This window comes from Salvelinus alpinus, chromosome 6 (genome assembly GCF_045679555.1).
Source record: "Salvelinus alpinus chromosome 6, SLU_Salpinus.1, whole genome shotgun sequence".
NCBI classification, from domain to species: Eukaryota; Metazoa; Chordata; class Actinopteri; order Salmoniformes; family Salmonidae; genus Salvelinus; species Salvelinus alpinus.
This window is the reverse complement of record NC_092091.1, coordinates 7399407-7411779: the sequence shown is the minus strand read 5'-3', so window position 1 is coordinate 7411779 and position 12373 is coordinate 7399407. Positions and strand designations below refer to the sequence as shown.

Here is a 12373-nt window from a genome sequence, read left to right as displayed (position 1 = left end):
GTCTGTCCCCACCCTGAGATGGGCTGTCTGTCCCCACCCTGAGATGGGCTGTCTGTCCCCACCCTGAGATGGGCTGTCTGTCCCCACCCTGAGATGGGCGGGCTGTCTGTCCCCACCCTGAGATGGGCTGACTGCCTGTCCCCACCCTGAGATGGGCTGTCTGTCCCCACCCTGAGATGGGCTGTCTGTCCCCACCCTGAGATGGGCTGTCTGTCCCCACCCTGAGATGGGCTGTCTGTCCCCACCCTGAGATGGGCTGTCTGTCCCCACCCTGAGATGGACGGGCTGTCTGTCCCCACCCTGAGATGGGCTGCCTGCCTGTCCCCACCCTGAGATGGGCTGCCTGCCTGTCCCCACCCTGAGATGGGCTGCCTGTCCCCACCCTGAGATGGGCTGCCTGTCTGTCCCCACCCTGAGATGGGCTGCCTGCCTGTCCCCACCCTGAGATGGGCTGCCTGTCCCCACCCTGAGATGGGCTGCCTGTCCCCACCCTGAGATGGGCTGCCTGTCCCCACCCTGAGATGGACGGGATGCCTGTCCCCACCCTGAGATGGACGGGATGCCTGTCCCCACCCTGAGATGGGCTGTCTGTCCCCACCCTGAGATGGGCTGCCTGTCCCCACCCTGAGATGGGCTGCCTGTCCCCACCCTGAGATGGGCTGCCTGTCCCCACCCCGAGATGGGCTGTCTGTCCCCACCCCGAGATGGGCTGTCTGTCCCCACCCTGAGATGGGCTGCCTGTCCCCACCCTGAGATGGGCTGCCTGCCTGTCCCCACCCTGAGATGGGCTGCCTGTCTGTCCCCACCCTGAGATGGGCTGCCTGTCCCCACCCTGAGATGGGCTGCCTGCCTGTCCCCACCCTGAGATGGGCTGCCTGTCCCCACCCTGAGATGGGCTGCCTGTCCCCACCCTGAGATGGGCTGCCTGTCCCCACCCTGAGATGGACGGGATGCCTGTCCCCACCCTGAGATGGACGGGATGCCTGTCCCCACCCTGAGATGGGCTGTCTGTCCCCACCCTGAGATGGGCTGCCTGTCCCCACCCTGAGATGGGCTGCCTGTCCCCACCCTGAGATGGGCTGCCTGTCCCCACCCCGAGATGGGCTGTCTGTCCCCACCCCGAGATGGGCTGTCTGTCCCCACCCCGAGATGGGCTGTCTGTCCCCACCCTGAGATGGGCTGCCTGTCCCCACCCTGAGATGGGCTGCCTGTCCCCACCCTGAGATGGGCTGCCTGTCCCCACCCTGAGATGGGCTGCCTGTCCCCACCCTGAGATGGGCTGTCTGTCCCCACCCTGAGATGGGCTGCCTGTCCCCACCCTGAGATGGGCTGCCTGTCCCCACCCTGAGATGGGCTGCCTGTCCCCACCCTGAGATGGGCTGCCTGTCCCCACCCTGAGATGGGCTGCCTGTCCCCACCCGGAGCGTTGAGGATTCATCATGCAGAGGCCGTAGAGCAGCCAGATTTAGACATCTCATATAATTGAACAGTTCCGTTTCACGTCATGCTGTTCATACAAATCGTTTATTATAATTTACCGGTTTTCTCACAGTTATTTATCCCGGGAAAAGGGAGTGGTTTTGGATGGTAAATCCCGGTAAATCTCGGTTTCCTGCCATTCAACCCTAATGGGCAGTCCAAACAAAGGATCCAGGTCCGGGAAGTCGAATTTCTGGTTGAATTTCAGGTGAGTGACCACCGATCTAATATCCAAAAGTTATTTTTGACGGTAGGTAATAGTCTTAGAAATGTTCTGAGCAAATAATGTAAGAAATAACACACAAGGAGATAGAAAGAGGGCTTGTGTAAGGTACCGTAATACAGGTATGAGAAGAGCATTATACCGTAATACAGGTATGAGAAGAGCATTATACCGTAATACAGGTATGAGACGAGCATTGTACCGTAATACAGGTATGAGAGGGGCATTATACCGTAATACAGGTATGAGAGGGGCATTGTACCGTAATACAGGTATGATAAGAGCATTCTAACGTAATACAGGTATGATAAGAGCATTCTAACGTAATACAGGTATGAGAAGAGCATGCTAGTGTAACACAGGTATGAGAAGAGCATTGTACCGTAATACAGGTATGAGAGGGGCATTACCCGTAATACAGGTATGATAAGAGCATTCTAACGTAATACAGGTATGAGAAGAGCATGATACCCTAATACAGGTATGAGAAGAGCACTGTACCGTAATACAGGTATGAGAAGAGCATTAGAATCCCCACGTACCCTCGAACAGGAAGGTCTCGTTCCAGTGAGGGTTGAGGTTCTTCCTCTTCACCTTGGTCTCCAGCTTGTGCTTCTTGTCCGGCAGCAGGTAGAGCTTGACGAAGGGGTCAGAGGTCCCAGAGAAGTCCTTGGCAGGGAGCTCCTGACCCTTCATAATAACAACAACATATGTCAATTAGCAGTCGTTACTTCAAGTAAAGCGTACGTACAATTTCGTAGACGTTGTCTTGGCGGGGGAATTAAAAACCCACAATTCTGGCTTTGTAACCGTGTCACTGATACCTTGAGAATCTTGACGGTCAGGGTGGAGTCCTGGAAGCTGTAGCCAACCGAGAACTGGATCCGCCCCAGCTTCTCACAGATCGGACCTTCGCCGTCGTCATCCTCAGAGCCTGGGGACAACTGGGGGGGGGTGTGGGGGGGGCAGACGAATACAAAACAGAAGCTCAGGATGAAAATCTAAACACACGCAGACAGACGCACGCACGCGGAAACAACACATAAACACACACAATATTTTCACGCACACAGCTCTTTGTTGACTACAGACAGTGGGAGTGGAGGTGGTGGGGTGCCAGCCAGGGTCTGGGGTGTCTGGAGAGTGGAGGTGGTGGGGTGCCAGCCAGGGTCTGGGGTGTCTGGAGAGTGGAGGTGGTGGGGTGGGGTGCTAGCTGGGTTTTGGGGCGTCTCGTTTTATCATGGTGGCTGGCTGGGGGCCCGCTGAGAGAGTGTTTTATCATGGTGGCTGGCTGGGGGCCCGCTGAGAGAGTGTTTTATCATGGTGGCTGGCTGGGGGCCACTGAGAGAGATACTCTGACATGAAGCAGACTGAAGCACTTTCATTTACCCACTAATCTCTCTCTCTCTCTCTCTCTCTCTCTCTCTCTCTCTCTCTCTCTCTCTCTCTCTCTCTCTCTCTCTCTCTCTCTCTCTCTGTCTCGCCCCCTCTCTCTTTCTCTCTCTCTCTGTATCTCTCTCTCTGTGTCTCTCTCTCTGTGTGTCTCTCTCTATCTCTCTCTCTTGCAGTGCATGCTGGGAGTTTTTGGGAGTTTGAGTGTTTGATGTGGAGGGCTCTGTCCTAACTTTTTTCTTGATTCTGTCCTTGGTCTTTTCTTCCAATCTTTTTTTCTATGGTGGAGGGTTATCACACTGTTTGTTGAACTTTTTTTTTCAAAGTGGAAGAGATGCTGTGGTTACGGATTCACGTGGGTTCCTGAGAACGGAGTTAAGGTGGAGGAGGTTCTGCTCGCGGTCGGTGAACAGGTACGAGCTGAATTTATACATTCTGCTTCTAGAATGAACAAAGCTGTGGTTGTGTTCATGAAAAGAGCAAATTTGGTGGGTAGGCTCATTGCTAGTGGATCATTTGTAAGGGGTGTGTTGGTGTCAATTTCGCCTCTTTCTATCCCTTCGACCAGGGTGGTACTCGCAAATTTGCCTCCGTTTATTATGGATGATCAAATCAGGAAAGAGCTGAGTCGTTTTGGTAAGTTTGCTAGCGGTTTCCGTGTCGGCAGGGTTTCAGGCAGATGTCGTTAAGCACGTTGTTTCGTTCCGGAGGCAAGTGTTTATGTTTCTGAACAACAACGAGCAACAGCTAAATGTGCATTTTAAAGTGAGGCATGGGGAGGGGCTCTACACAGGGTTTGCCAGCACAGATAGTCTACTGTGTTTTGGGGATTTGGGGCATAAGAGCTTTGCGTACCCACATGAAGGCTGTAGACAAGGTGAGGGTACAAACACGAGTGGGGGAAATCGAGGTTAACGTGCAGGGGGCAATGAGACGGAGGCAGCAGAGGATGGGTCTAGTCAGGTTATAGATAGTGGTATAGATGAGGCTGGGTCTAGTCATGCCATAGATAGTGGTATAGATGAGGCTGGGTCTAGTCATGCCATAGGTAGTGGTATAGATGAGGCTGGGTCTAGTCATGCCATAGATAGTGGTATAGATGAGGCTGGGTCTAGTCATGCCATAGATAGTGGTATAGATGAGGCTGGGTCTAGTCATGCCATAGATAGTGGTATAGATGAGGCTGGGTCTATTCATGCCATAGATAGTGGTATAGATGAGGCTGAGTCTAGTCATGCCATAGATAGTGGTATAGATGAGGCTGGGTCTAGTCATGCCATAGATAGTGGTATAGATGAGGCTGGGTCTAGTCAGGTTATAGATGGGGGTGTAGATGAGGCTGGGTCTAGTCAGGTTATAGATGGGGGTGTAGATGAGCCTGGGTCTAGTCATGTCATGGATGGTAGTGTAGATGAGGCTGGGTCTAGTCAGGTTATAGATGGTGGTGTAGATGAGGCTGGGTCTAGTCATGTCATGGATGGTGGTGTAGATGAGGCTGTGTCTAGTCAGGTTATAGATGGTGGTGTAGATGAGGCTGGGTCTAGTCATGTTATGGAGGGTGGTGTAGATGAGGCTGGGCCTAGTCATGTTATGGATGGTGGTGTAGATGAGGCTGGGCCTAGTCATGCTATGGATGGTGGTGTAGATGAGGCTGGGTCTAGTGAGGTTATGAAGGGTGGTGTAGATGAGGCTGGGTCTAGTCAGGTTATGAAGGGTGGTGTAGATGAGGCTGGGTCTAGTCAGGTTATGAAGGGTGGTGTAGATGAGGCTGGGTCTAGTCAGGTTATGAAGGGTGGTGTAGATGAGGCTGGGTCTAGTCAGGTTATGAAGGGTGGTGTAGATGAGGCTGGATCTAGTCAGGTTATGAAGGGTGGTGTAGATGAGGCTGGGTCTAGTCAGGTTATGAAGGGTGGTGTAGATGAGGCTGGGTCTAGTCAGGTTATGCTAGTGGATGAGGGATTATAGTGGGGAAGTGTAAGAGACTAGGGGGGAGGAGGAGGGTGTCAAGCGGAAAAGGAAAAAGGGGGAGAAGAAAGGAGGTGGGAAGGGAGAGGCTGGGGTGGTCAAAGGCACCAAGGAACCTTTGCCTGGTGCTGGGGGGGAGGCCCCGACCAGAGAGGAAGGGCAGGTGGTCAGGATGGGAGATGGAGATGAGGAGGGAAAGTGAGTCTGAAGAAGAGGATGATGAGGATTCCTTTTTTTCAGACTCCTCTTCAATGGGTCTGGAGCTGACAGCCAGTCAAGCAGAGGGGTCAAAGTGCACGTTGAGGAAACTGACAAAGTTCCTGAATGAGACCAAGGGGGAAAAGGTTCATCTTGAGGCTTTTTTTCTGATCTGAGAAAGTTTGTAAGATCAGTACAACATGCAATGAAAAATGAGGGGCATAGTGTCCTCTCACCCAGGAAACGGTTTAGGTTGAGGAAGTGGGTCTCAACATAAAGGTCGACCTTCAGACGCTGTTTAGATTAATAGCTTCTTTCTGGCACTGGGGCTTTTTGAGCTTTGCTATTGGTCTCTTTCTTTGCTGGCTTTTCTCCCATTTCTTATGGAGACACTTCGGGTAGGCTCGCTCAATATAAATGGTGCCAGAGATGCGGGAAAGAGGAGTGTGTTGGGTGAATATGTAAAACAAATAAAAGTACAGGTGTTGTTTCTGCAGGAGACGCATAGTGATGTGGTGAATGAAGTCGATTGGGGGCTCTGGTGGAAAGGGGCAAGTGTGTTGAGACATGGGACAAATTTTAGTGCAGAGGTGGCAGTCCTTTTTGTACTGCGTCTGTCTGTAAAAATGTGCTCCTCAAAGGAGGTGTGTAGGGGTAGGCTGCTTGTTGTTAAAGCAGAAATTAACAACATAATTTGTGTCTTTATAAATGTGTATGCGCCTAACACAGGGAGAGAGAGGGGTTCTATTTGGGAGTCTTAGACAGGAACTCTCACAGGTAACGCCTGAGGAGAGGCTGGTGGTCTGTGGGGACTGGAACTGTACAATGGATTTTACAAAAGACAGAAATGGGGAAGAGCCTCATTCAGTGTCAGTGGGAGTGTTAAGGGACATCATTATTCAGTTTGACCTAGTGGATGTTTGGAGAACTAAACATCCCAACACAAGACAGTATACATGGGTGAAGGTTTTTGGGGCTAGGGTGAGTACAGCCTGACTTGATGGTTTTTACATGTCCAGGAATCAGAGCAATAGGTTGGGCGCTACCATTCTCCCAGTGGGGTTTTACATGTCCAGGAATCAGAGCAATAGGTTGGGCGCTACCATTCTCCCAGTGGGGTTTTACATGTCCAGGAATCAGAGCAATAGGTTGGGCGCTACCATTCTCCCAGTGGGGTTTTACATGTCCAGGAATCAGAGCAATAGGTTGGGCGCTACCATTCTCCCAGTGGGGTTTTACATGTCCAGGAATCAGAGCAATAGGTTGGGCGCTACCATTCTCCCAGTGGGGTTTTACATGTCCAGGAATCAGAGCAATAGGTTGGGCGCTACCATTCTCCCAGTGGGGTTTTACATGTCCAGGAATCAGAGCAATAGGTTGGGCGCTACCATTCTCCCAGTGGGGTTTTACATGTCCAGGAATCAGAGCAATAGGTTGGGCGCTACCATTCTCCCAGTGGGGTTTTACATGTCCAGGAATCAGAGCAATAGGTTGGGTGCTACCATTCTCCCAGTGGGGTTTCACATGTCCAGGAATCAGAGCAATAGGTTGGGTGCTACCATTCTCCCAGTGGGGTTTCACATGTCCAGGAATCAGAGCAATAGGTTGGGTGCTACCATTCTCCCGGGGGGGTTTTACATGTCCAGGAATCAGAGCAATAGGTTGCGCGCTACCATTCTCCCGGTGGGGTTTTCAGATCGCCACATAACCATGGCTCGGCTGTCTATTTCACGAGGTCCTTGGCAGGCATCCTACTGGAAGTTCAATGTAAAGCTCTTACAAGATGCCACTTTTTGCTCAGGTTTCCAGACTTTTTGGGAAAGGTGGGGGCAGCGAAGAGAGGAGTATGAGTCTCTAAGTCAATGGTGGTCCCTCTCTCTCTCATACCTCTCAGCTGGAATTAGAATTTAAGGAATTAAAATTATCTTAACCTTTCTCTCTCTCCTTTATCACAGCTGATATGCTATTTGATAGCAACATCAGTGCACAGATAGAGAGAAAGAGAGAGATGCTTAATTTTTATTTCACTTTTGTATATTATCTACCTCACTTGCTTTGGCAATGTTAACACATGTTTCCCATGCCAATAAAGCCCCTTGAATTGAATTGAGAGAGAAAGATTGTGTAAGGGCATGGAGAGGATGAGCAGAAAGTCAGGTTGATCTCCTGCACTTGCTGCTGTCATTATCCCTGCACTGTATTCTCACTGTGGCTCCCTCCCTCCCTCCCTCCCTCCCTCCCAGATCTATCTTTCTCCCTCTAACTTTTCTCTCCGTCTCTTTCCCCCTCTCTCTCACCCCACCTCTCGACTCTCTCCCCCCCCCCCCCCCTCTCTCTCTCTCTCTCTCTCTCTCTCTCTCTCTCTCTCTCTCTCTCTCTCTCTCTCTCTCTCTCTCTCTCTCTATCTCTCTCCCTCTCTCTCTCACCCCACCTCTCTCTCTCTCTCTCTCTCACCCCACCTCTCTCTCTCTCGTTCTCTGTGAGTGTTTCAGGTTGACAGAAGGTATGTATGTCAGATGTAGATATAACACAGAGAGAGAGAGAGAGAGAACAGCAGCAGGTCATCAGCCTCTTATCCAGAGGCTCCATATCTGTGTTCCAAATGGGGCCCCAGTTCCTTGATACTGCACTACGGGCCCTGGTCAAAAGTAGTGTACTATATAGAGAATAGGGTGCCATTTGGGATGCAGACTTGGTCCTAAAACCCTACTCTTAGTCTAATCAGGCAGGTAGACTAGTGGTTAGAGCATTGGGGCCAGTAACCGAAAGGTTGCTAGATCAAATCCCCGTAGCTGACAAGGTAAAAATCTGTCATTCTGCACCTGAACAAAGCAGTTAACCCACTGCTCCTAGGCCGTCATTGTAAAATAAGAATTTGTTCTTAACTGACTTGCCTAAATAAAAAACCATGGTAATGGGAGCAGCATGTTTATGCAAACCAACCGTTTAACCACCTGATGGACCAATCAAAGGGTTTGACCAGGATTAAGAAACCCTGTTTTAGGCTAGTGATAGGTGGGTTTCGTATCTTGAGACCACATATTGTGTACTGTACACCTATCCAGTCCTCTCAGATCTAGCCAAGTTCCCAGGGGGTAGAGGGTTGGCACTAGGGGATGAATAAGGATTTGTGGTTGATTGTGGGTGTAGGAGGAGGAATAGGAGGAGGAATAGGAGGAGGAGGAATAGGAGGAGGAGGAGGAATAGGAGGAAGAGGAGGAATAGGAGGAGGAATAGGAGGAGGAGGAGGAATAGGAGGAGGATGAGGAGGAGGAGGAATAGGGGGAGGTGGAATAGGAGGAGAAGGAATATGAATAGGAGGAGGAATATGAATAGGAGGAGGAATATGAGGAGGAATAGGAGGAGGAGGAGGAGGAGGAGGAATATGAGGAGGATGAGGAGGAGTAGGAATATGAGGAGGATGAATAGGAGGAGGAGGAATAGGAGGAGGAATAGGAGGAGGAATAGGAGGAGGTGGAATAGGAGGAGGAGGAGGATGAGGAATAGGAGGATGAGGAATAGGATGATGAATAGGAATAGAAGGAGGAGGAATAGGAGGAGGAGGAATAGGAGGAGGAATAGGAGGGGGAATAGGAGGAGGAATAGGAGGAGGAATAGGAGGAGGGGGAATAGGAGGAGAAATAGGAGGAGGTGAATGAATAGGAGGGAGAGAGAGATGGATAAGGGAGGGAGGAACGATGTGTCGTACCATGACCATGTCTCCGGTGAGTGAGTTGGCCAGATCGGTGACTGAGGAGTGTCCGTCGGGGGGATGGCCCTTGGGACTGTTGCCTGGCTTGTTGCACACGCCCCTGTAGAGAGAGAGGACAGGGTGACCATGGGGCTGACTCCAGACTCCACAGAGAGAGAGAGAGAAGGGTCGGAACGGGACGAGGTGACTTCCTAAACACCCAGGCCCAGGATGTGCTCATTTGATATATTTGATGTTAGAGCCCTGTCTGATTGTAAGATTGTTACTGAGTCTGGAGTACACAACCAACATATATCCCTTAGTATAGAAGTTAGTTAGCCTACCTCCTACAAGGATATCCATGCAAATGAATTTAATGGTGAAACACAATGTTATACGAGTGGACCACGAGCCCCTATCAGATGTGTCAGGACCTAAACAAACAACATGTTGACAGAAAAGCTCCCCCTAGTCCTCAATACATGTAGAGTGACATAGACCGACATGTATAGTGACATAGACATGTATAGTGACATAGACAGGCATGTATAGTGACATAGACATGTATAGTGACATAGACATGTATAGTGACATAGACAGACATGTATAGTGACATAGACATGTATAGTGACATAGACATGTAGAGTGACATAGACAGACATGTATAGTGACATAGACAGACACGTATAGTGACATAGACAGACACGTATAGTGACATAGACAGACACGTATAGTGACATAGACAGACACGTATAGTGACATAGACAGACACGTATAGTGACATAGACAGACACGTATAGTGACATAGACAGACACGTATAGTGACATAGACATCTATAGTGACATAGACAGACATGTATAGTGACATAGACAGACATGTATAGTGACACAGAAAGACATGTATAGTGACATAGACAGACATGTATAGTGACATAGAAAGACATCTATAGTGACATGTATACTATAGACAGACATGTAAATTGACTTGCAGAGGACCTGAGGACATTGCCCAGTACGTGTGTCTGTGTGTGTATTGGTGGGAATTCAACGGCAAAACCAAAAGAGCCAGTGTATCCAAAGTGTAAAGTTTACACTTGTAGCACACTGTAAAGTCTACACTTGTAGCACACTGTAAAGTTTACACTTGTAGCACACTGTAAAGTCTACACTTGTAGCACACTGTAAAGTTTACACTTGTAGCACACTGTAAAGTCTACACTTGTAGCACACTGTAAAGTTTACACTTGTAGCACACTGTAAAGTTTACACTTGTAGCACACTGTAAAGTTTACACTTGTAGCACACTGTAAAGTTTACACTTGTAGCACACTGTAAAGTTGACACGCTATAAACTACCATTGAGACAGTTAAAGCTGGGCTTCTGCTGTACGTCGAGACAGTTATTGAAGTAGATTTTAGTGTGGCGGCCAGTTGTGCAACACCACAATATCATCATAACATTTCCAAACAGAGACAGAAAAAGAAACATAAAAACATTTCGAACAAACTTATAAGACAAGATAGGAGAGTGGGAGAGAGAGAAAGAAGGACATAATGAAAGAGAGAGAGAGAGAGAGGAGGGGCCAGTGAGAGGACCCCGTTTATGCAATGTTAGACTGACTGGACACTGAGACTCCATAGTAGACTGACTGGTCAAGACTGGTCAAGGCACATTGAGAGGTAAGGAAACGATACACTGTTAGGCAACGAAATGAAGTGAAAGAGAGAGAGAGATGGAGAGAGAAGCAGCAGACATACATACACGTTAGAGGCTGCAGAGAAGAAATACGGAGGAACGAAGAAAGAAAGAACGAAAGAAAAAAGAACCAACCACCGAAGAAGTATAAAAGCTGAGTTAAACATGAATCTGTATTAGAGAGAACAAGCAACGTTAAATAGCATGAACAAAGTGAGGTTAAAGGTTACAGAACGTTCCCGGACGAAAACCAAGAGTGACATATTAACAAAACAGCAGCACATTGGGAGAAAAACTGAGCTGCAAGAAAGAAATGAGAAATGAGAGAGAACGAAGGAAAGCCTGGAAACACAAGAAAGGCTTGTTGTTTTGTCAGTTTGATAGGAATAAAGAGAAGGAAAGGCTTGGTTTTGTATCAAAGAATAAAGACCAAATAAAGGAAGAAGAAGACAGTATAATGAACAGGAAACAGAGGAGGAAATAAATACGCTACAAAAGGGAAAGAAGAGAACATCTAAAAAAATACATAGAAGAAGATTAGTCACCGGAAGAAGAAGAAGAATTATCAAGATCAGGAGATATTTAGAAGGAGAGAGAGAAGGAGAGGAGAGAAGAGAAGGAGAGGAGAGAAGAGAAGGAGAGCGAGGGAGTGGAGGAAAGGAGAAGAGAGGGGAGGAGAGAAGGAGAGGAGAGGAGAGGAGAGAAGGAGAGGAGAGAGTGGAGGGAGTGGAGGAGAGGAGAGGAGAGAGAAGGAGAGGAGAGAGAGGGAGTGGAGGAGAGAGAGAGAGAGGGGAGGAGAGAAGGAGAGGAGAGGAGAGAAGGAGAGGAGAGGAGAGAAGAGAAGGAGAGGAGAGGAGAGAAAGAGGGAGTGGAGGAGAGAGAGAGATAGAAAATGAGAGGAGAGAGGGAGTGGAGGAGAGAAAGAGAGAGAGGAGAGGAGAAAGAGAGGGAGTGGAGGAGAGAGAGAGAGAGAGAGAGCAAGAGAGAGAGATATCAAGAGTGATAGAGAAAGAGAGAGAGAGAGCGAAAGGGAGACAGAGCGAAAGAGAGAAAGAAAGAGAGAGAGAGATAGAGCGAAAGAGAGAAAGAAAGAGAGAAAGCTAGAGCGAGTAGGAGAGAGAGAAATGTAGATATACCACACACAAACATAATATAACACAAAACATAAAAAGACAGGAGAGGAGAATTGTAAATCTAAAGGACACACATTTAGAGTGTTACTGAAGAGGGAGATATTAGTTATGGAATGATAGAAACTGTGTCCCGACAGAGTGCTTTTATCCACTTACAATACTGACAACTGATTGGTCCAGACCCAGGAAGTATAACACTCTAAAGGTGTGGCTTGGGAAGGTGGAGTCACAGCACAGATCTGGCATTGGTAACGTGCATATATCATATATAAGCAAGTGTCACTCAGGTGTCACTATCAAAGAGTGAGGGCAATGCCTTGGGACAGGCAGGACACAAGCAAGGACCCCCCCAAAAAAAACTTTCTGTCTGTCCAGAATTCTGTCTATTGACAATTCAGAGGATGTTTGTTTTTGAAGGAGTATTGTCCTGTATGTTTTGTGTAATTTGTGTGAAGAAAAAAATCACAATTCAAGTTGAAAGAAAACGGATTGTGTACTAATTTACAGAAGACGACACAGACAGAACCAGATTTTAAACTACTGACATAGAGACACACAGAGAAAGCAAGCAAAGCAAGACAGACCGGACAGACAGA

At 48.6% G+C, this 12373-nt stretch overlaps 1 protein-coding gene across 2 annotated transcripts in view; it reads right to left on the bottom strand.

The window, feature by feature from the left end:
• Positions 1-12373, bottom strand: part of LOC139578042 (synaptotagmin-7-like) — a 358749-nt gene that overhangs the window by 14005 nt on the left and 332371 nt on the right. For both annotated transcript variants that reach the window (XM_071405195.1, XM_071405194.1), the window contains exons 4-6: positions 8967-9069; positions 2527-2646; positions 2245-2392 (exon numbers count right to left, since the gene is read on the bottom strand). In XM_071405195.1, coding sequence (XP_071261296.1) covers positions 2245-2392; positions 2527-2646; positions 8967-9069 — 371 coding nt within the window. The remainder of the gene's footprint in view (positions 1-2244; positions 2393-2526; positions 2647-8966; positions 9070-12373) is intronic.